The 22,815-nt window shown below is 36.0% G+C and overlaps 1 protein-coding gene across 1 annotated transcript; it reads left to right on the top strand.

Moving 5' to 3' along the window:
* Positions 1 to 107: 107 nt before the first annotated feature.
* LOC132178029 (vacuolar protein sorting-associated protein 52 A) lies at positions 108 to 17,493 on the top strand. The gene is made up of 20 exons (XM_059590497.2): positions 108 to 331; positions 670 to 764; positions 905 to 962; positions 1,110 to 1,205; positions 3,943 to 4,044; positions 4,976 to 5,059; positions 5,212 to 5,292; positions 6,592 to 6,735; positions 7,302 to 7,393; positions 8,731 to 8,812; positions 10,727 to 10,909; positions 12,282 to 12,397; positions 12,496 to 12,554; positions 13,027 to 13,127; positions 14,136 to 14,186; positions 15,582 to 15,761; positions 15,856 to 15,990; positions 16,245 to 16,319; positions 16,644 to 16,701; positions 16,790 to 17,493. Exons 1-20 carry the CDS (start codon positions 329 to 331, stop codon positions 17,092 to 17,094), a joined length of 2,100 nt encoding a protein of 699 aa, XP_059446480.2. The 5' UTR covers positions 108 to 328; the 3' UTR covers positions 17,095 to 17,493.
* Positions 17,494 to 22,815: the final 5,322 nt, after the last annotated feature.

Below are 22,815 nucleotides of genomic sequence, written 5' to 3'. Positions count from 1 at the left end.
CCTCACGCTAAATAAGCTTACCCGTCCACTGGAATAGGGATTTCCACCAATTGCTGCAGCCAAACAGCCACCTTCTTCCCCAAATAAACCCGTACGAAGCAAAATTTCAGAACAAAAGTTGCAGAAAATTTTTGCGACTCCCACAGCCGCTCACCGGAACACCCAGAAATCAACAACCACCGTACTACCGGGCAGAGATGAACGTCTACCACCCACGTTGACGGCGATCCTCACACGCTCAGTACGATTGAGCAACAGCCCACTGCCGCACAATCAGCCCCCACACGGCACAGCAAAATCGCCCAAGAAAGCGTGGCTCTGATACCAAATGGTAAGAACCGTAGTTCTTATCAATTAAAATCAGAGAAAAACCAAAGAAAAACAAAGAAAGATATGACCTCTTCGAGGGGGTCTAGCCTCCACAATTTGCTTATAGCAATTGATTGAAATTGTTATTGGATGCTTGGCCTAAAGGCACTTACATTGCTTTTTATAGAGTAGAAAATAAACCTAATCTCAATAGGAATAGGATTAATAACCCTAATCCTAGTAGGAGAAGAAATCCTAACCTAGTAAGGAAAGGAATTATTTAATAATAGAAAATAAAGGGTTTTTAACATGATAATCCTAATCTTGCACGTGTTTGATTTATGTTTCATGTGTGTGCAGGGGCAGTCTTATGGTGAGACAAATGATGCTCAGAAAAATGTATTTGATTTAGGAGCATTTGTTGGGGACTTGACTGTCGAGGAGGATGCAAGCAGGTATGATTGTTCCTTGTGTTGTTGTGTGGATTTGTGCTATTTGTTCATTACTTGGAGGAAGTGATCAATTTGATTTGTTTTTAAATAGATTGTTTTCATTCCGTTGTTATGAAGAGACATTTGGTTGATATGTTGTACAGTGGTGATATGTCATTGGAAGGCCTGCAGCAAGAACTGGAAGAATGTAAAAATGATGATGTAAGTACTTTATTCATCAATGCGTCTGGGTGTAATAATTTTATTCTTGTTGCTTACTGGAAAAAAAAAATGGTTTCTTATGTTCTTTTTAGAGGTTTACACATTGATGATCCCCTTCCCACCCCTCTGGCCTCTTTTTTGATGTAGGTAGTTGCAAACATACTGTCGAAAGGGACAACATTAAGGGAGTATACGAAGGGGGTTGAGAACAATTTACGGCAAGTTGAATTGGACTCGATTCAGGTTTGTGGCTTCTAAGCAGATTTTTTTTTTTTAAATGGCAATCCATAGTTTTTATAATTTGTAGCTACTTGATTTATGATTGTAATTTTTTTCTTCTAGGATTTGCTTGATTTATGGTAGCATGAAAATTGTCTTATGTAGCTCATACTACTATGGTGTTCACAGCATACAGTGATTGATGGTTTGTTGCAATAAATCCAGTAATTTTTCATATACAAACTATGGTGTGAAGAGTCTTCTCTTTTATTTTAGGAAGTCTGCTTCTTCAAAATAGACTGGTTTCCCACTGCTTTATCATATCATACTGCCAAAGACTACAGTGTCGTACAGTTGCATATCTTTATAAATTTTCTTCTTAAGCGGCATGCTTTTTGCTATAGTGGTACTTTTGTTTTTTGGATAGGTAATCAAGCGACTTTATAAAAAAACATGAGGTGCCCTTAATTACACCGGAAGTATTCACAAGGACACCAAGAAGCAAAAGCAAAAAAAAAAGAAAAAGAGCCCATAAACCCATAAAAACCCACAAAACAAACCCAAAGCCCCACCACAGAAGACCTACACCCTCTTGCCTTTACCACGACTGGAACCCTCATGATAGATTCTCCAAGTTCTTCAATTCCCTCCTTCCTTTCGACTTAGAAGCACAAACTGACTTCGATGATTCTCCCAATTTTGAGAGAGGTAGGACCATCCCTTACCTAATTGGGGGAGGGGGATCATGAGACAAACCCGCGAAAACTTGTGAAAAGGACCAAAACCCCGACAAAAATAGAGAAAGAGAAACGGCTTCATCCACCCCACCCTTCTGGACAGCCTCTGGGGGCAACTCACACGAGATCAAATCCAAGGGCACGGCATGGGGAAAATCACCCAAGGGGAAATGATAATCTTCTTCCCCATCCATTCGAATGTCCCCATTATCCTTATCAACCTGTGCAGAAGATGGAATCAACACTGTTGGGCTGATAGTCCCTTCCTTACCCAAAACTTCCACAAAAGGTTGAGCCACAGCAGATGTCTTGAGAACCCCCCTCTGGAGAATACCCCTCTCCAGAAGGGAATTCCGAACAACTACACTTGCCAGGCCTTAAATAACCTCCAGCGAGGTGTTAACTACAGTCTGACCAGATGGCTGCAAAGGCGAGCTCAGACCGAAATCCAAAGGACCAGTAGGTGGAGCGCTAGTCGTTGTCATCGCCTCAGCAATCAGACTATTGTCCATCTTAGCAAACTTACTGTTCTTCAGCTTTTGGTTGTAGATATTCAGAGATTTAGGAACCGGCAGTGTTGGGGAGGCCCGCACAGTCGAAACATTAGGAACATCAACACGATTTGGACCTAATACCTCCGGCAAGCTAGCATTGGACCCAAGACCTACCAATGAGAACTGTCCATCCTCCGGAGGATTGTGCTGAACAAAAAGAACCTCGCCGTTAGTCAAGTGACTTTCTTATTGGATGGCTAGTTACTTTTAAAGTCTTTGTTCAAGTCAAGTGACTTGACTTAGAGAAAGAAAGCTGTTAGTGAAGTGTCGGGAGATGTGTACAGTTTCGGCGCTCGAAGAAAAGCTACTTCGATTGTTCTGGGAAGTACTACTTGAAAGTCAAACAATTTGTTGCAAGCAAAGCAGAACAGAAGATAGAGGAAACTGGAACTTTAGCTAGTAGACTACTTTCATTAGCAACTCTCATTGATTAGAGAAAATCTCATACCCAATTGAAAAAAAGGTCTTGGAATTGACTTTTAGAAAAAAACTGCTTTTCCGTTAGCACTACAGTTCAAGCAGAACTGATACTTGAACCCTCAAGGTCAAGTGCCTACATGAGGAGTATCTCTACCAATTTTCCTGCACCAACTTTCTTTGATTGGTAATATTTTGAATCCAGGATTATCCTATTCTTCCCCACCGTTTTACCAGCTGAAGCGCATTGCTCCATTATGTTTTTATCATTATATAAGATACTTCTTTCATCCCATCGGAACTGGCCAAACAAGCCTACCTTGTAACTCTGCTCTACTTAGTCTTCATCACTGGTGAACAAGAAGAGTTTAAGTAGCCTGAATGGAAGGTGACAATCATTAGGTGGAGCACTTGGACCCTATGGGCCATGAAGGGTATGTTTAATGACAAACAATTTTTAGGAGGATAGCTTTAAAAACATATACTTTCTGATACTCTTTGGCTATTATTGTTGATAAGTTAGGAGGATAGCACCATTTTTTTTTGATAAGTTAAGGTGTAAAGACATTTTAAGCTGTTTTGCTGTGGAGGTTTTGACCAATTTAAAATTGTTATTTTTTTGATTGTTAGATTGTGTTCCGTTACGGGTTCTAAAGCTGACCCAAACTTGCCCTGAAATTTTTAGTTGTTAACTTCAGTTACCATAAATGAAGCTTTGGCCATTGATGTTGCAGACTATCTCATATTATGGATGCTTGGAAGTGTGTACAAGCATCTGTATGCACATCAATGAAGGATAAGACTCTTTTGACTTGTTATATTGTTCATCATCCTTGCACTGTTGGTCTTCTATAGCGCTAATCTTAAACTATAGAAACTAGATTTAAATTATTAGCCCTTAAATAGGAATGTGTGATTTGTTTTCAGTCATTGGTTAAGTTTTGTTGGTAGAGATACTCTTCAAAATCCTTTTTGAGTACTGTTTTTTTCTTATTTATTTTTCATTTATAATACTCACTGTTTTTAATTCTTTTAGTACTTCTACTTTTGCAGGATTACATAAAAGAAAGTGATAATTTAGTGTCTCTTCATGATCAAATTCGTGAATGTGACAGTATTTTGTCACAGATGGAAACTCTCCTCAGCGGATTTCAAGTATGTTTGCCCTTGCTTGGCAATAAGCAAGTGTTTCCTTGCTTGCAGCTTCAGTGAGACTTTTTTTATACTGATAGAAAGGTCTTTCAAGTATTTTTGTTGGAAATGCACAAGTTGTCCCTCTCTAATAACAACATATTGGCTGAAAACATGTGATCATAGAAAAATTCTAGTGAATGTTTGCTCCCCTGAAATTCTTTAGTATCATTCTGTCCATTAACAACAATCAGAATTCATGATACTCCTACACACCTGTTTGGGTTGATCTTGATGATCTTTGCTTAAAGAACTGGTAATCCATTGTCTTATTGATGGGGATAAGACCATAATTCCTTTTAGAATCATACTATGTCTATAAAATCCAAATGCAGATATAGGCATGAGCTGGTTGTTTCTCTGGGCTCCTTCCCACAATCAATTTCTGGGCATTGCAATTATATAAGTAGCACCACTTCAGTCCGATATGCCTGGAATCATAATCATAATCAGTTAACTGGTGGGATATATTAAAGATCCATTTAGAAAGTCTGGATGCTTTTAACAAGTGGCCGATTTATAAGCTGTATAAAAAACAGAGCACTGATTATAGGCACCGACTTTACTTTTCTATTGCTTTCGGGATGTCTTTAAAAGTTTGGTCATGATTTTCCTACAGCCATTTGAGAATAATGATACTGGTTTCATTTCAGCTGTGGTATGAGTAACTAAGAAGATATGAAACCCAGACGTTAGATGCATTTCAAATGATATAGGCTTTCTCTGTTTACATACCTTGTTTGACATTGATTCTCTCACAATTATTTATTATTTTAATGTTTTTGTTTCTTATACTTGTCTGTTCTTTTCTTTGATTGGTTTTCTTTTAGTAAAACCCAAGGGTTTGTATTTTTTTCTCACACTTTTCAATGGTGTTGTTCTTTGACACTTCCAGTCTGAAATTGGTTCCATAAGTTCAGACATAAAAATCCTCCAGGAGAAGTCTATGGATATGGGTCTGAAGCTTAAGAATCGCAAGGTATCATTGTTTTTATGAGAAGCTATGCTTCATTGTTTGGTTGGAGTTTAAATTTTGAGTACTGCAAACAGGGTTTGTGGATCTCATTAGATGTTAATAGTGCTTATCATCTTGTGATGTACAAAATATGATTGTTTATGTTCTTTAAACAGGTGGCAGAATCAAGTTTGGCAAAATTTGTTGAAGACATTATAGTCCCTCCAAGGATGGTTGACATAATTGTTGATGGAGAGGTATCCCTGGTTTTTGTATAATGTACTTTTCTGTGTTCATGTGATAATTGATATTACTAGTTTTTATCCAAATTTTTTTTTGATATTACAACTTGTTTGTCTTAGTTTTGCAACTTGCTCACATGTGGTGTCATTCCTAAATGACTCTTGTTTATATGTCCTTTTTTACAAATCAAAGAGTTTCATTGATTCACCTAGCCAAAAGGATTATCAGGGCCCTGCTATTATTGTTATTTTTTTGATAAGTAGGCCCTGATATTATTAATGTCTGGTGATTGAATTATGATAAAAATATTGATACAGGTAATTTGAGAGAAGTCTATATGTGTGTTTTGTCTATTTTTACAGTCGCCTTAATTAGAAAGCTCCTTTCTGAACCTGTTGCTAAAACTTTACACTTTTATTATTATACTAATCGTGTCAAGCCATAGTTGGATTAAGCTCTTTTAGGTTTGATCTATGTCATTGTCATGTTCTTGTAAGACTTGCTAGATTGGTTTGAGTGAAAATTTCATACGAGGGAAATGTGTTTTAGTTTAAATGATTAATTGTTGCTTATAGTTTTTTTTCTGTCCCCTCCACCGTACTGCTTTAACATATTAATCATGGTATCTAGGACAGTAGCTTGATACTGGAAAGGTTCGGGCATCGCCTTCATTTTCTATCTGTCTTTTTAATCCAGAATATTGACATAGCTGGCCAGTTGATATGTAGTTGTTGCAACATCTTCTATATATATTTATGTGTGTGTATGTGCATGTATCAAATGTATAGTAGTTGAAGTGATCAATTGTTGCTTGTAGTTCCCTCTCCTCCCTTCTTCTTGTAAGGATTTAATCATTGCATGAGGAGATATCGTTGCTTTTGATTGTGGAAATATGCAGGCATCCCCTTCCCTTTCTATCCATCTGTTTAACCCTTGCTATTGACATGGTTGGCAAGATTTTTCTAGTTGTTGCAGCAACATCTTCTACGTGTGCATGTTTGCACTCGCGCATACACACATTTTGGTTCTTAGAACGGCACTTTCTATATGTTTTATGCTCATATACTTGATTTAGCACTGTTCCAACGTTGTAGCTTAGAGTTGATTTGTCAACTATTATATGTAGGCCTTATCTGTAACAGAATCGAGCTACATCACACCTTATCTGTGACAGAATGGAGTTACATCACATGTCCTTGAATGTACATGCTGCACAGTCCATGTTGCTTCCTGGGCAAATTGGTGATTTGGGACTTTTTGTGATCCTTTTCTTCCATTGCTGTTAACATACTTGCAGTGGAATTTTTGTCCAGGTCAATGATGAATATATGAGAACCCTTGAGATTCTAAGTAAGAAGCTGAAGTTTGTAGATGTTGATCCTATGGTCAAAGCTTCAAAAGCTCTAAAAGATGTTCAACCTGAGCTAGAAAAACTACGGCAGAAATCAGTTTCAAAGGTTATTGACTAGAATTTCCAGATGCATTGGCTGATGATGATTAATTGGTATCTTGTGTTAATTTACATTTTACATCTATCAAAGTATCAATGTGACTATTTGATCCCCTCTACAATGTCATGAACATATAATATACACTAATCTGTAACTGCTGTGTGGTTAATGCTCATGGAAATATTTGTATATGGATGATTGCTTTCGTAGATTGGTTAGTATCAACTAGTAATAGCAGTCTTGTTTTTGTCAAAAGAAGAAAAATAGAAGTAATAGCCATCCGTAGCGTTGATAAGACTGAATTACTTATAAAAAAAAAATGCCATCTGTAGTGGCAATTGTTTGAAGCTAAGACTCCTTGGTGACCCCAGGGCATGGTTGACATGCTGTTCTTATTTAATGTTATGACTAGTTTTATTAGTAGTGGTAGTGCTATTATTGTTACGATAGTGATCTTGATGTGAGTATCAATTAGGGTAGTGAATGACATCTATTGATAATTTAATGGTAACACATTTCTAAACTTGATTTCTACTGTATTAGACATTTGAACAATATTTGTCTTTTTGCAGGTGTTTGATTTCATAGTTCAAAAGCTTTATGCGCTGAGAAAACCCAAAACAAATATTCAGATTCTTCAACAAAATGTTCTTTTAAAGTACAAGTACGTAGTGTCCGAATAACTTTCTTAGTTTTAAAGGCACATGATATTTTATATTGATTTATCATATAATTAGTTTGCAGTCATCGTAACTTCTTTTTTTTTTTTTTTTTTTTTTTAGGGCGGGGGTGGGGGTGGGTTTGTTTTGTGTTTGCTTTTGTTCTTTCCTCCTGGGTTTCCATTAGTATGGCCAACTTGTCAATTATGCCATTGCTTACCATTTATTCACTTCTATAGGATATGGCATGTTAAACCACCACTTATCCCAAAAGCTTAAACTTATAGGAAGAGGTAAATATAATCATTAATATTTTAATACTCTCCCTCACGTGTGGGCTTAAACTCCTTTTTAATAGGTAAGAGGCTCAACACGTAGAATATTTAATAGAAATGGGGGGTGAATGACAGAGTCAAGGTTCGAACTCAAGACCTTTGACTTTGATATTATGTTAAATCACCACTTGTCCCAAAAGCTTAAGCTTATAGGAAGAGATAAATTTAATCATTTAATCAAATACTTTAACATGGCAACAGGTTGTGTTTGTTCTTTCTGTCATTTTTTTTTAAGTATTTGGCTTATGAGTCTATCACAATTAAGTAGTTGTTGTTTATTATATCTAACTTGCGAGTAGAACTTTTTAGTTTCTTATCTTGTTTAGCATTGTCCTGGGAAGCTTCTTGTGATGCATTCTTTTCCATTGACCATTAACTATTCACATGAGATGAATTCTTCTAGCACATACATCTTTATATTTTCCCTTTTGAGCCTTGTTTGGGAAAACTACATATCTTGATTGTTTCCTATGGGTTGCTGATTAGAGAAACTTGACTTCACATATATAAGGGCCAGTTGTATGTGTGTATTCTTTTGCCTTGATCATGAGGTTGAGACCTGATCAAATGCGGTCATTGTTGAGGCAGTTGTTGTGCTGTTCTAAGAAAGTTCATGGTAGTTACATAGTTTTTTGTACATCCCCAGCATTCATTCAGGTATCTGTATATGATACTAGCTAAAACTGCAAAACAGTTTTTTTTTTTTTTTTTTTGTGTGTGTGCAACTCAGTTTAGTATCTATGTTGGAAAAGAGAGCTATTGATCCAAGTAGGACAGTATTATTAGTTCAATGGACATGAATTGTTTGAGTTATTTTTACATTGCCATTATACTTGCAATCATTCCGCACTTCTTTGTCCATAGGCTGTTTATGCTATCAAACAGTAAGGAGCTATTTCACCCATATCTACTTCTCTATTTTTATATCATATAATTTTTTTGGTTCCTTTTTTTCTTTTCAGTTCAATGTGGTATGCTAATATAGAATATGGAACATGATCATGTAGGTATGTAGTTTCCTTCCTCAAAGAACATGGCAATGGAGTATATACTGAGGTCCGTGGAGCATATATGGACACAATGAACAAGGTGAATCCTGTCGATTCGATTATCTATCTTTTAAATTAACTTTTTCAGGACTAGAACTAAAAGGAGAGGAGTGAACTCTTTAGACATGGGTTGTTGGGAGAGAGAGAGAGAGAGGGGGGGGGGGGGGGGGGGGATTTTTTTTATCATTTGGAAGAGCACAGGAAAGAGAGAGCAGACAGAAAAGATGACACGCCAAAATATTCAGGCACTCAACTTCCATAGTTTAACTCTAGCTCTAATTGAGTACATTGCTTCATACTTAAAAACTAGAACTTGACAGGTGAAAACCTCCTTCAATATTAAATCCTTATCAAACTCCAGTTTGCCACAATAAATTACCTGATAAATCCAACTATCTTAAAACCCAACAAAGCACTCTTAAGATTCTCGAAAGCTTCTAGAATTGGGTGGTTCTGCCATTCTGTATAAAAGACCAAAAACTTTTAGGCTGAGGAACCAACATAAAATACAATTTTTTTCATTTCACCCTCAAATCCTTGTGGTTTGATCTTACAAGCCACGCAGACCATGCCCCCATTGAATGTCGCATGCCCCCCCACCCCCCCCACAAAAAGAGGGGACAACCAAATTGCCAACACCAAAATTCAGTCAGAGATCAGTGACTAAACCCCTTCATACCTCATCATAGTGATAGACTCTTTTGGTTAAAATGTAGTCATCAAAGTAACTGAAAGCTTCTTACATATCTGTTGCAAGCTTGCAGTTCACCTCTATCTGGAGTAGAAGTATCTCTATTATATTCAACCTAAAGAAGGATTAGCGTACTGTGAAACTCTTATTCTTCACATCTCTTTTGTGTATGTAGGGAAAGCTTTTTACATATCTATTGCAAGCTTGCAGTTCACCGATATCTGGAGTACAAGTATCTCTATTATATTCAACATAAAGAAGGATTCATGTACTAGGAAACTTTTATTCTTCACATCTCTTATGCGTATGTTGGGAATGCTTCAGAAACAACACCGGCTTCATTTTCGCTCTCACCAGATATTGATTCTTGAACTTATGTCTTAGAAATCCGAAGAAGACTACAAATCCTCTCTCTTTTATGCTTCCTTACTGTGATTGCAAATCATAGTTCTGTATATGATATTGGTGGTAGTTTGGCAACTAGTGCTTGATTACTCTCTGTAGAGTGTACAATATCAGAACATCTGCCTTGGATGTAAACTTAATCCATAAAGGATTGTGAAGAGTTCTCTAGTGTCCATACTACGTATCTAACATGTACGGATGTATCAAAGAGCTTTCACACAGTACCACTTACTGTCAACCTATATGCTTGTTCATGTCACCCACTACTTTAGATATCTGAAGGACCTTTTTGTTAAAGGTTTTAGGGTTTAATTCTCACTGTAAGGTCTTTTTTTTTTTTGTTCTGTAAGTGAGGCCTATCATTATCTGGAGAAGAAAGTTATTTGGTAGACTATTTAAGCTTAGGTCAATCTCAAATCTATACTCCACTGATTAATGATGCTCAAGCAAAGTCAAGCTGGGCTCCCTTCAGTTTGTCAAGGCTAATGGGTTTCTCTTGTAACTTGTCCCTTTATGGATGACTTTAACAGTTAAGGTGTAGAAAGCATTTGATGTGATAGGTAGCTCTGTGGTAGCCTGACATCTACAGAGAACATGCCTGTAATGCTACATCTAATAACCTGTCGCTACCATGGAAGTTTCTAATGGTGGATGTGCTTTGGAGATTGAATTTTTTCTAGGTCATCCTAAATATGTTGAAACCTAGCTATTCCAATCACTATGTGAATTTGTTTTGAGTATCAAGTCTTAACAGCTAATTCAGTTTTTCATATATTAAAGGAATCACCATAGTTTATCTTATATACCTTGGTGTGGATATTTTTGAAGAGTATTGAAGTGCAACTGCATGTTTTGCAGGTCTTAAGTGCACATTTCCGTGCTTATATTCTGGCTCTGGAGAAACTACAGTTGGATATAGCTACATCTAGCGATTTGATTGGTGTGGAGACACGAAGCAGTGGTCTCTTTTTAAGAGGAAGGGAACCGCTAAAGAACCGGTCTGCTGTTTTTGCACTGGGGGAGAGGATAAAAATTTTGAAGGTTTTTTTTTTTTTTTATTAATATTTCCCTGCTAGCTGTGAAATATGGTTTGCTTTGGTAAATTCATGCTGAAGTAATGCATGTACTTTATCTTCTCAACCGCCCAGTTAAATTTCAATTGCAACTCTTTGGCTGCTTTACGAAAAGCTTGTTCAGTAAATTAATGTTAATTTGTTGCTTTCCTTAGTTTATGTTATTACATCCTTACACATAATATTATATTAGCTGAATTTAGATTATTCTCAATAATGTTTTCTCCTCTTCCCATTAATTTTACTCTTGTTTGTTAAAAAATATTCATATTAGTCTTACATAACTGAAGTTAAAGTGCAAACTTTTGTCAAGTATTTCATAATTTATAGTAAATTTTTCAAAAGCTTAGACAAATGTATTGTACTTTTGACATGGCTTGTTGAAAAGTCAGTTCTGTGCTAGTGTATCTATGGTTGATTCTCTCTCTCTCTCTCTCATGTTCTTAGTAAAACTTGATTTTACTTGCAAATCTGTATATGTACTCTACAGTTTGGGCTCACTGTTTCTGTGTGTAGTTGTGTTTAACGAGGTTATAATGTATTTGTTTGGGTTGTGCACGAGAAATTGTCATTTTTAATCTTACTAAATTCTTTTTTTGGGTGAATTATCTACTAGTTAAGTGACCGAGGTAGGTTAGTGTTGGCTGCTAATAGACTGTTACGAGTGTGGAATAAGCTTTATACACCTACCAATGCCAGCTCTACTGCCATGAAGCTTTTTTCCTGGGCCATCAATTTTCTTCCCCTATGTTGTTTGCTGTGTTAACTAGGTTTCATCAAAATAATCATCTCTGAGTTGAATCTTGTCAGATTTGTATATGTTATTGATTTCTTCTTTGAGCAACTTAGGTATTTGAGTTTGGTTGGAGATTGGACTATTTTAAACAAAATATTGCCTCCTTAGCTTTTGGTTTCTTTGATTTCAGTGAACAAATGATGAATTTCATTTTTCCGAAACATGCTAATTAAAAATGTCATAGCATGAAAAAATTTTAAAAGAGAAAGGAAATGTGTTTGCAACATATTAAGTCTCTGCATTTCTTTATCAGTTTCTATAAAATAATCATTTAAGGTCTAATTCTGGTTCTGAAAGAGAAACGATATGCATGATGTATATTTTTTTGTGCATTTTGGAACATGTTTCTTATCCTATCTCATATTTTCATTTGCTTTTACAACTTGGTACATTAATATCTGTAAAAGATGACGAGTTGGTGCAGAACTTGTAAAATAATAACATTTTTTTTGTCATTATTTTCAATTTATAAATGCATTTACGATAATTTTGATTAGATGCTGTAATTTCATTGCTTGCTGATGCCATGGTTGGAAATTATCAGGAAATTGATGAACCTGCTTTAATACCGCATATAGCTGAAGCCAGCTCCAGCAAGTATCCTTACGAGGTCCTCTTCAGGAGTTTGCACAAGCTGCTTATGGACACTGCTACTTCTGAGTACTGTGGAGTTTGATCAGCCCCTTCATGCTGCTTTCTAAATGATGATTGTTAGTCCTGTAGTGATAAGCATTTTGACATTTTTCTGTCATCTGCAGGTATAATTTCTGTGATGATTTCTTTGGTGAGGAGTCCATATTTTATGAAATTTTTGCAGGTAACTTTGATGTAAAATACAAAGGTTTTGACTTTTCTCATCAAATTTTATTTGGCATTCAACTTATCCCAAAAAACAAAATGGTGGTCTATGGGATGACTTTTGTTGGACTCGTATTGCCACTGTTTTTCAAGTAATTTTAGAAGTCTCTCTTGTGTCCCTCCAAGAATGATGTGGCTCTTAAAATTACCAGTTGATCAAAATCCAATAATGATCAATCACAAGTCCAATGGTGATTTAAGAGTTATATCATTCTTGGAGGAACACAAGAGGGACTTGTAGCATTACTCATGTTTTTCACTAGGATTGTATTTACTTCAGAAGCTTCATATGAATTCATGAGCACTGGAAACTGAAAAAACAAATACCTGTACTTGGGAAATTACATGGCATTGAAGGTCTTATCTTATTTTTGTTGTTTAAAGCAATTGGATAGATCAGTGATTTGTCATGTGCTCTTTGAAATTATCAGGTCCATTTGCTGTCATTGATGAACACTTCAATTCAATACTTCCAAATTGTTATGATGCTATTGGCCTAATGCTCATGATTGGGATAATACGTCAGCACCAGGTAATGTACTGACCTTCTGTTGTGATTTATTTTTTTTCCTTCTTTTTTGTCTTTTTGGGGTTGCCCCCGGGGGGGGGGGGGGGGGGGGGTGTTTAGAGTTCTCTTATTGTTTGAAGTTGTATTTCGACTGTACCATGAGTCCTTAAAACTGAAATATAGAGTTGCTGGACATTCAGGTTGCTGGCTGTCACTTTTTTTTTTTTTTTTTCGCCAACTTCATGATCTAAAATGATGATTCCAAGTGAAGAACATATAAAAAGGAGAAAATCAAGAGTTGTTGGGTGGTGAATTCGATGCCTGTTCTACTTGTTTGTTACTGGTGTTGTGTCATTGTATAACATTTGCCTTTTTGTGCTGTGGATGCTGAAACACTCTTCGTGTATCTGCATTCTGGATGCTGTGCTTTCATTAGTTAAGTAAAGTTCATTTCGTTGTCTGACTATAGGCCGAGAATTTCAGTATTCCTTGGCACAACAAATTCTTATTATTCTATCTGATGGTTCAGTTGGTTGGCTGTCAAGTATCTTGGTGTCTGCATTTCTGTTCTTCATCTGTTTGAGTTAAGCTTACCCCATATTTATTTTCTTTTGTAATAGTTGGAATATATGGTGCACAATCTGAAATCACAAACTATATATTCATAATATGTTTGAGAAAATGTACACATACATATTAATTCTTCTATCCAAGAAAATAAGAATCATTTTAAGCATCCCTCTGATATGGGTATGTTTGCTGGGTGAAAAGAATCCTTGAAAGAACTGTTGTGCATTATGGTTGATCTGAGAGGGAAATCAAATACTCAAGAGGCAAATATATTTTAGGAGTTATTTTGAAGGCAAAATATAACCCTATCATAAAATATATTTTTTCAAACATATTTCAGCTGGTCTTAGATATAGCGTTTTGATTTTTTGCGGTGTCCAATACAATCATCTCTGTGATCACTGAAACTGTGTTGAATACTGGTTATAGTTAATCTGTTGCTGGCTTTGTTTTCCTTTTCAGCTCATAATGTCTCGGCGGCGAATTCCATGCTTGGATTTATATTTGGACAAGGTCTGTATTATTTAATATTGTGTTTATCATTTGAGCTGCCTGGTGATGATATAAATTTTGGCCTACAAATGAATTGGTACAAGATTTATAATTTCAAATCTCCTTTGTTCTTTAGAAACCAAGTGTTTATACATAATAGATAGAATTCTTCTGTGAACACGAGAAGAGCTTATCAGGATACAAGAGGAAGAAAATATCGTTCAAATAGCATCTTAAATTCACGGGTTAAGAAATCATTGGGTGCATGTTAATTTACCTAGGCAAAGAAATAAAAAACAATTAACATTTTTTTCTGCTTCCTTGTCTACCTGTATTTCTTCTGGCATTGCTTCTAAGCAAGGTAGACAGCCGTCCTTTCCATAGCAGCATGTTGTTCTTTCTTGTTCTGGAAAGAGGTTCATCTATCTATTCATAGGAAAAACCTTAATTGCGGTAATAGGTTAAAATTCTATTTCATCCAATCATAAATGTCCTTGTAACCTAAAGAGATTACTTTCTTCAGCAATTCACCTCTAGGACTCTTGCAGGAAATATACTCCTATAAAAAAGAAAGGAAAAAAAAAAAAAAAAAACACTTCCTTTTCGATAAACACAAACTATGTTCATAGATTGAATTGCTTCTAGTATCAGAGTTTTACCCACCAATGGCGATGTTGGACCATGTCTTCTCACTGCTGGCGTGTAACACTCTGCAGATAGACCAAAACACGGCTTGTTATTGCCTAGGGAGCTTGTTTTCAAACTTCAGAGCTGCACATTATCTGGAATGGACAGATCTGTTTTAAGAGACCATTTGGCTGCACGCCAGGCTGCCTGATTGGTCCATTTCCTTTTTCTTTTTTTATTTTATTTTATTTATTTATTTATTTATATTTTTTATTTTATTATTTTCAAACATGGAGGCCCTCATGGCATTGACAGAAATTGGTTCTATTGTTGTCACCCTTACAAAATACTTGTAGTCCCTTTTTTAGAAAAAGACGATAAATTTGAAAGTGATGGAACTCAATTGCTGAATGACTAGAATTTGTTTCTAATTCAATGTGACAGCTTTGGTTTTGCTAAGTTCTCCCTCCAACCCAATTACTGATCCTTAACAGGGATTCCAACCTGTAAGGGACTATCATTTTTACTCTCTATAACTTGTAACTTACCTAATTTGTCCTCATTGTTTTGCTTGTGCATACTATTCTCCATTATCTATAAATGCTATCTAGAAAATTTAGAATCTCAATATGAAGTATTCAAAATGGACAGCTATAATGGGACATCCAGAAAAAGGAAAGGAGGACCAGCAAAAAGGATGGAAGGAATATATAATTATTAAATTCTTCTGGAGCTGTCATGGATTTTTGCACCTTAAAATGTTACTAATTCTTAACTAAATTTGAGCAGGTCAATATTTCCCTATGGCCTCGTTTCAAGATGGTATTTGATATGCATCTCAGCAGCCTGCGCAATGCAAACGTAAGGACATTATGGGAAGACGATGTTCATCCTCACTACGTAATGAGGCGGTATGCTGAATTCACAGCTTCACTAATCCGCCTTAATGTTGAATATGGAGATGGGCAGGTTAGACATAGGGATCTTAAGTCATAAAATGCTTATATGTTTGATTTCATAATGAGATCAGTTTCCCAAAATATGCATTTCCTCAATATTGCAGCTTGAGTTGAATTTGGAACGACTGAGAATGGCTGTTGATGACTTGCTTATGAAGCTTGCAAAAATGTTTCCAAAAACGAAACTACAAATTGTGTTTCTGATAAACAACTACGATATGACAATTTCTGTTCTAAAGGTAAGAATTAGTATTTGATTCTTCTCTGGAAAATGAACTCTACTTCAATGTGAAGGTGGAACTTGGTGCTGGGAAAGAAATTTTTATAGGGCAAGTTCCTTTTTATCCAAAAGAAATCTTGGACAAGTTTTGCTTTAGTTATAATGCCTTTTAGATGGGCAGCATATTCACTTATATTTGTTGCTCAAGAATTTTGCAGTGTCCTCGGCCTTCAGCCACTGTGGTATTTAATATGTTTATCACTTTGATTTCAGGAAGCTGCTCCAGAAGGTGGGAAAATTCAAATGCACTTTGAGGAACTGCTGAAGAGCAACACAACATTATTTGTGGTAACTGTCTACCAGTAGCTTTTAGAACTTGATTATACGCACAAAAGAAAAAATTTCAGTGTTGATCCTGAAACTAAATAATTGCACTTAAGGTTGCTATCCAAACATCTTTTTTGTTTTAGTTTGAAAAAAAACCCATCTTTTGTATTAAGAGTTTTAGCAAAACCTACTGACAAACAGTATGAGAACACTCAAAAGGCCTATTATGAAGATTGAATTACTGTCCCTTAATGCTCTTCTATTACCCCTTTGGGCACTTTTGCCTTTTAATGCCTTTTGGTTTCTTTGAATATTTTTTTCAAGTTTCTCTACTTCTCCTTGCAGGAAGAACTGCTACTAGAGCATTTCAGTGATATAATAAAGTTTGTAAAGACCCGAGCGTGTAAGTATTTAAACAACTATGGTTGCAAAGTCTCAATATTTTGTATATTATTTAAGAAAATGGGCTCATTTTGCAAGTTGTTTATCAGCGGAGGACCCTAGTTCTAGTTCTGAGAAGGCCTTAACTGTCGCTGAAGTGGAGCCACTTGTGAAGGACTTTGCGAGCAGATGGAAAGCCGCAATAGAACTGATGCACAAAGATGTCATAACTTCTTTCAGCAGCTTGCTTTGTGGCATGGAAATTTTGAGGGCTGCGTTGACTCAGCTGTTGCTATATTATACCAGGCTCTCGGATTGCATAAAGAGGATTGTCGGTGGATCTGCACTGAACAAGGATCTGGTGTCCATATCTTCAATCATGTATGAAATTAGGAAATACTCGAGGACCTTCTAAATCATTCAGGTTGGGAAATTTCCACTCTCTGCCCACACGTGTGCACGCGCGCACACTCCAACACACGTGGGAAAGAGGTTAATTTATTTAAAGAGGTTTTGCTTGGAGTCTTGTCGGTTTCAGTGCTGGGGCTCTCGAGTCTTTCTTTCTTGCTTTAGGAGATCACTTCTGAAGCAGATCTCCCGAGGATTTCGTTTCGTCCATTCAACTGGTGCGTTTAAAGTGCTATTCATGACAGGCTTTTTGTTGGCTTTGTGTGAATGAATTATTTATCAATTTCATTATTTTTAGAGGGACTCCTTCAATTGATACAAGCCGAGCGTCCATTTCTAAATGAGCTCGATTCCTTTGCAAATATTGAACCTATTAAATAATTGACCTCAGTATGTGTGACGGCTATTGCTTCTTTTGCTAGACTTGTTCTACTTTTGTAGCACTTCTAATACATAATTGTCACGTCGCATTGGGATGGTTTTTTTTTTTTTGTTTAATCTATTTATTTATTTTTACTATCTCTCTCTCTCTCTCTCTCTCTCTCTCTCTCTATATATATATATATATATATATATATATATAGTTTTACGATATGTTATTTTACAATTTTATTCAACTAGTAGGAATTTCTTTTTTTTCCGCTTAACGTCACATAATGCAAGTTATCACGCTTGCGGATTTTTTTTTTCTTAAGCGAAGGGTCATCAAATCTCTCAATGTCATTGAGGGATCAATTATCTCCCTCCCTCACTTCACATTGGGAAACTGGTCGTTCATTGGCTCGTTAGTCGTTACGAAATAAGGCTAGCTATCCGTTCTTCTTTGATTGGCTACCCAAGCGAAGAGTGATTTAAGGTACATGACCATATATTAGACAATTGCCCAAATGTAATTTGATTTAGGGTGCATGGCTGCATTTCGATCAATTGCCCAACATAATCTGACATAAGGTAACATGACTATATATTGACCAATTTTCCACTACAATCTGATATAAGCTACATGACCATATGTTATCCAATTATCCACTATAATGTAATATGGGGTACATAGCCATATACTGACTAATTGTTCAATATAATTTGATCTGAAGTACATGACCTAGCTAATTGCCCAATGTAATCTACTGTGGGGTATATGGTCGTATACTGACCAATTGTTCAATATAATTTGATTTGGGAAACATGACTGTGCACTTGTAAATTGCCTGACATACTCTAATCTAGATACATGATCATATACTGATCAATTTCCCGATATAATATAATATAGGGTACATGACCATATATTGACCAATTGCCTAATATAATCTCATACCAAATACATTACCAAATACTAGCCGATTGTCCAATATAACTTGACACGGGGTACATGACAATTTATTGGCCAATTGCTTGATATAATCTATGCGTCAACTGTATGCAACTTAATGTAAGCCATTGTTTGTATGAGGTCGGACATTTCTCATGCAATGGGAGTTGACAGCAGATTTATGAGCAATTCGGGCAAGGAGGATGGGAAGCTGTCAAGTGGATTCTAAGGTACTACAGATTCAACACTATGTTATGTTAAGTCAGATTTGGCAGGAGACATTGACAGTTTCAGGAAGAGCACTACAGAGTATATATGTGTTTATGTTGGGTATAATGTAGCAGTCAATTGAGTGTCTCAATTTTTTTTTTTTTTTTTTCTATTCAATTGGGTGTCTCAATTACAGAAGACGCTGACAATCTCCATGACAAATCCAGAGAATGTTGCAGCTACAGAAGCGTGCAAGGAAATAGTTATGGTTAAAGGGTCTCTTGAAGGAAATAGTTATGGTTAAAGGGTCTCTTGAAAGAGTTTCATTGCAGGCAGGCTATTAAGTGACAGCCATAGTGCAATCCATCTTGCTAAGAACTCAACCTTTCATTGGAGGACCAAGCAGATAGACATCAAGTACTACTTAACCCGCTCACTCTTGGAGGAAGGATAATAATTCACTTTGGAAAAGATTGACAAAAGAGACAATCCTACAGATATGTTGACCAAGAGGCGGTTACCATTGAGAAGCTGAAGCTCTCTTCAGCTTCAATTGGTCTTCAAGCTTGAAGACAAAGGAGAGAGTTTTGCTGCATTAATTGCTCGGTATGTTATGGATACATGTAGAGATTGGGGTTCTTGTTTGTTTGCTTTTGATTTGTTCTTGTCTATTTCTTCTGCCTCGTTTCCCAACCCACCAGTGGTGTCACGTTGGTTATAGTAGTAGCAAAAATCCACTTAAAAATAAGATACTAATTTTCCAGCTTGCAGGAAATGCTGAGATCGATACATGCTAATTTTACATATTTGAAAGCTTGCAGGCATCAATAGGAGCTCAAAATAATTCTCATACATATTTGCATATATAGCAACCCATGACTAGCCAAAACAAAATTCTCAGTTTAAGACCACGACAATATTTTTGAACTTGAGGAACATTAAATTTGCTTAGCATTAGAGAAATTAAGGAGTGGCAGAAGTAAGCATATACGAGTCTCAAATTAAAAGCATAGTAGAATTAAGCATCACACCCATTCTCACAACCAGCATGAATGGGGAATGAGTCTTAGTTGTCCCAAGTAGCATCTCTAATTACAATCCAATCCATAGGCTTATACATATAATTAATTAAAGAGTATCAAGTTCCATCTCCAAGTGAAAGTCGCAGAGAGAGAGAGAGGTGTTGGCAAAGTGTGGCTCACCTTTGTTGCAATTGGGTTCACTGTCATTACTCATCACATTTCTCCATGTAGATAATTGCAGCTGCAATCTTTGACAAAAAGGGGCTTTGTTAAAAGCCTTGGCCGATTGTCTTTATTCCTCTAAGAAGCCTTGTCTCATTTGTCTTTATTAAAGCTTATAGATAAGGGGGCTTCTAGATGAAAGAAGAAAAATAGGTGTAAAAGGAGAATTGTGGGCTATGCTATAGAGTAAGTGACCGAAATGTTTGAAATATGGGTGCAGAAAATTGCCTATATAACAAAATGGAAGGCCACTGGCAAAATAGACACCAACGAGAGCTTCTTAAAAGAAAGTGAGAGTGCTTTCAGAAAAAAGAGCAAGAAAAATACAAGAGTAGTGTTTTTCTGAGAGAGTGAGCAAAACACAAGAGTGTGTATTTTTCAAGAGTGTGAGAGATACACTTTGTAAGTGAGATCTGCTGATCCATAATTGTAGTTCATTCAAAGTGATATAGTAATATCTGGTGTGCTCTGTAGACGTAGGCAGTATTGGCTGAACCACGTATAACTTCTTGTCTTGTGCCTTTATATTTTATTATTGTTGTATTCTTGACAAATTGAATCCCAAGATCCTGTCAAGAGGAATTAGCGGCGTCTTAATTTCCTAACAATTGGTATCAGAGCACGGTTCATGTTCCGTTCGAGTGGGAGCAATAGCGTCAAGTTTATACAATAAGGATGTCTCGCGAAACCCCCGAAACCACTCATGAAGTTGCTTCTCCAAGTGACAGTTCAAAGAAATGGAGTCCAAATTATGGATCCGGCGGATCTATGAAAGTTGAAATAAAGTCATTTGATGAGAAGATCAGTTTTAATTTATGGCAAAGGCGGATGCGTGGCGTTCTTAGTCAACAAAGGCTACTAGTTGCCTTAGAAGAAAGACCGGAGGAGATGATTGACCCCGAATGGTTAGATATCGATCAACGAGCAATCTCTACCATTGAGATGTATATCACATGTGATGTGTTAAATCATGTGATATCAGCGATTTCTGCCAAAGATATGTGGGACAAGCTTGAAGCCATATATTTAGGAAAATCCTTGTCAAATAAGCTTTTTCTCAAGAAGAAACTCCTCAAGCTGGAGATGAAGGAAGGCGAGGACGTGATGAAGCATATCAACATCTTTAACGCTTTGATCAACGACTTGAACCGGATAGATGTTCAATTCAGTGAAGAAGATCGAGCCTTGTTATTGCTTGCATCATTTCCAGATTCATATGAGCATTTTGTCACTACGCTCATGTTTGGAAAAACAACTCTCAAGTTCAATGAGATTGTGCAAGAGATCATCTCTCATATGACCATGAAGAAGATAGATGATAAGTCCACTTCCGGGTCTGCTTTGAATGTAGCAAGTAGAGGCCGAAATTCAAATAGAGGCAGTGGGCGTGGAAGGTCGAAGTCAAGGGCTGGCAGGTCAAAATCAAGGTATCCAAGAAATTCCAACAGCCAGAGCAGCTCAAAAACTATTGAGTGTTGGAATTGTGGCAAAACAGGTTACTACAAAAATCAGTGTAAAGCTCCAAAAAATGAGGCAACAAGCGACTCTGCAAACGTGGTGGCAGATGAAGCACAAGATATATATATATATATATATATATATAAACTACAATCTGATATAAACTACAATCTCAAATCTAAACTAACAAAAAAAGAGCAGGTTTAGATGCAACTAAAAGGAAGCAGGTTTAGTCATTATCTTCTCGACCATATTTGTATACTATCTCAATCTGCATTAACAACAAATATCACAACTGTGTCACAAACAAATGCAAATCACATTAACTTGCAAGAATGACGAAGTCTAGAGCCTACTGATTGCAATGAAAAATCCACCAATCTACAATACAAACACTACACTCACAGCCTGAGAGGATAATGGAACATAAAATAGAAATAAAAAAAATTAAAAAATAAATAATGGTTAATATTATGAGATCGGGTCGTGTATTTGGAGCTTACTCAACCTGAATGGTTGATTCGTCTCTTCTCTCTCTATGGAGTGTGACTCACTAAAATTTAGATCATATTTTGCTATTCTTTAACGCCCTCGTCTCTTTCACCCTCCCCGGCATGAATCAAAAAAGAAAATTGATAGTATGCTTTTCCTGTTATTTTGCTTTTGCATGTCTCTCTCTATCTCTTTAAATGACTTTTTGAGGTCCTCATGGGTTTCCGCTAGGAATTACATGGACTTGCAATTTTATGATTTGCCCTATTTATTTAAAATAAATGGTTTGAATTTAACCATCTAAATAATAAAATTTTTTATTTTTTTTGGTCAAAAAAAAAAAAAAAGAAGAAAAAAGAAACTACCGGAGGGCCAAACTACTATCTAAAAAAATAATGTTAATCTTCACACTTATTTATCGCATTTATTTCATACCAACGAATAACGTAAAAAATAATGTTAATCACACTTTTAAGTGATTTCCAATATCCACCACTTCAAAAATAAAATATAACACGAGATACTTTTGTCATATTTTCAGTTTTGCCATCTACTTAACTAATAAATAAATGAGAAAAATATAAAAAAGCCATTCAAATTACTAGCTGTTTGCGCGCAATATAGCCACCCAATTTTCAAAATGTACTAAAGTAGCCCCAAAACTACAAAAATGTATCAAAAATGCCACTTATTTTTTTATATTCCTATAATACTCCTATTCTTTTAACAAATAAAATAATTGTAAAAAAAACAAAACAATTTTTTAAAAATACAAAAAAAAAAAAAAAAAAAAAAAAAAAGGTTTTTTGGTATAAATAAATAATGGAAAAATTACAGTTTACCCCCCTAAAGTTGACAACGTTTTACAATTCGAACATCAAAGTTTCAATTTTTGCAATCCACCTCCCCAAAGTTCCTATTTTTTGCAATTTGACCAATTGTATCCAAAACTTCCCATATTGCCCCTAATTTTTATTTTTTTTATAAATTTTTTTTTAAAAAAAAAAAACTG

Source organism: Corylus avellana, chromosome 2, assembly GCF_965113065.1.
Source record: "Corylus avellana chromosome 2, dhCorAvel1.hap1.2, whole genome shotgun sequence".
Classification (NCBI taxonomy): Eukaryota; Viridiplantae; Streptophyta; class Magnoliopsida; order Fagales; family Betulaceae; genus Corylus; species Corylus avellana.
Note: the sequence above shows the minus strand (reverse complement) of the source record. Positions and strands in the feature narration are given on the sequence as shown.

What these genes read in the sequence shown, in the direction of transcription:
- LOC132178029 (XM_059590497.2), top strand. An exon ending in TGGATTTATATTTGGACAAG is followed by an intron (nt 14,187 to 15,581) that starts GTCTGTATTATT and finishes AAATTTGAGCAG; the next exon opens with GTCAATATTTCCCTATGGCC. An exon ending in TTGAATATGGAGATGGGCAG is followed by an intron (nt 15,762 to 15,855) that starts GTTAGACATAGG and finishes TCAATATTGCAG; the next exon opens with CTTGAGTTGAATTTGGAACG.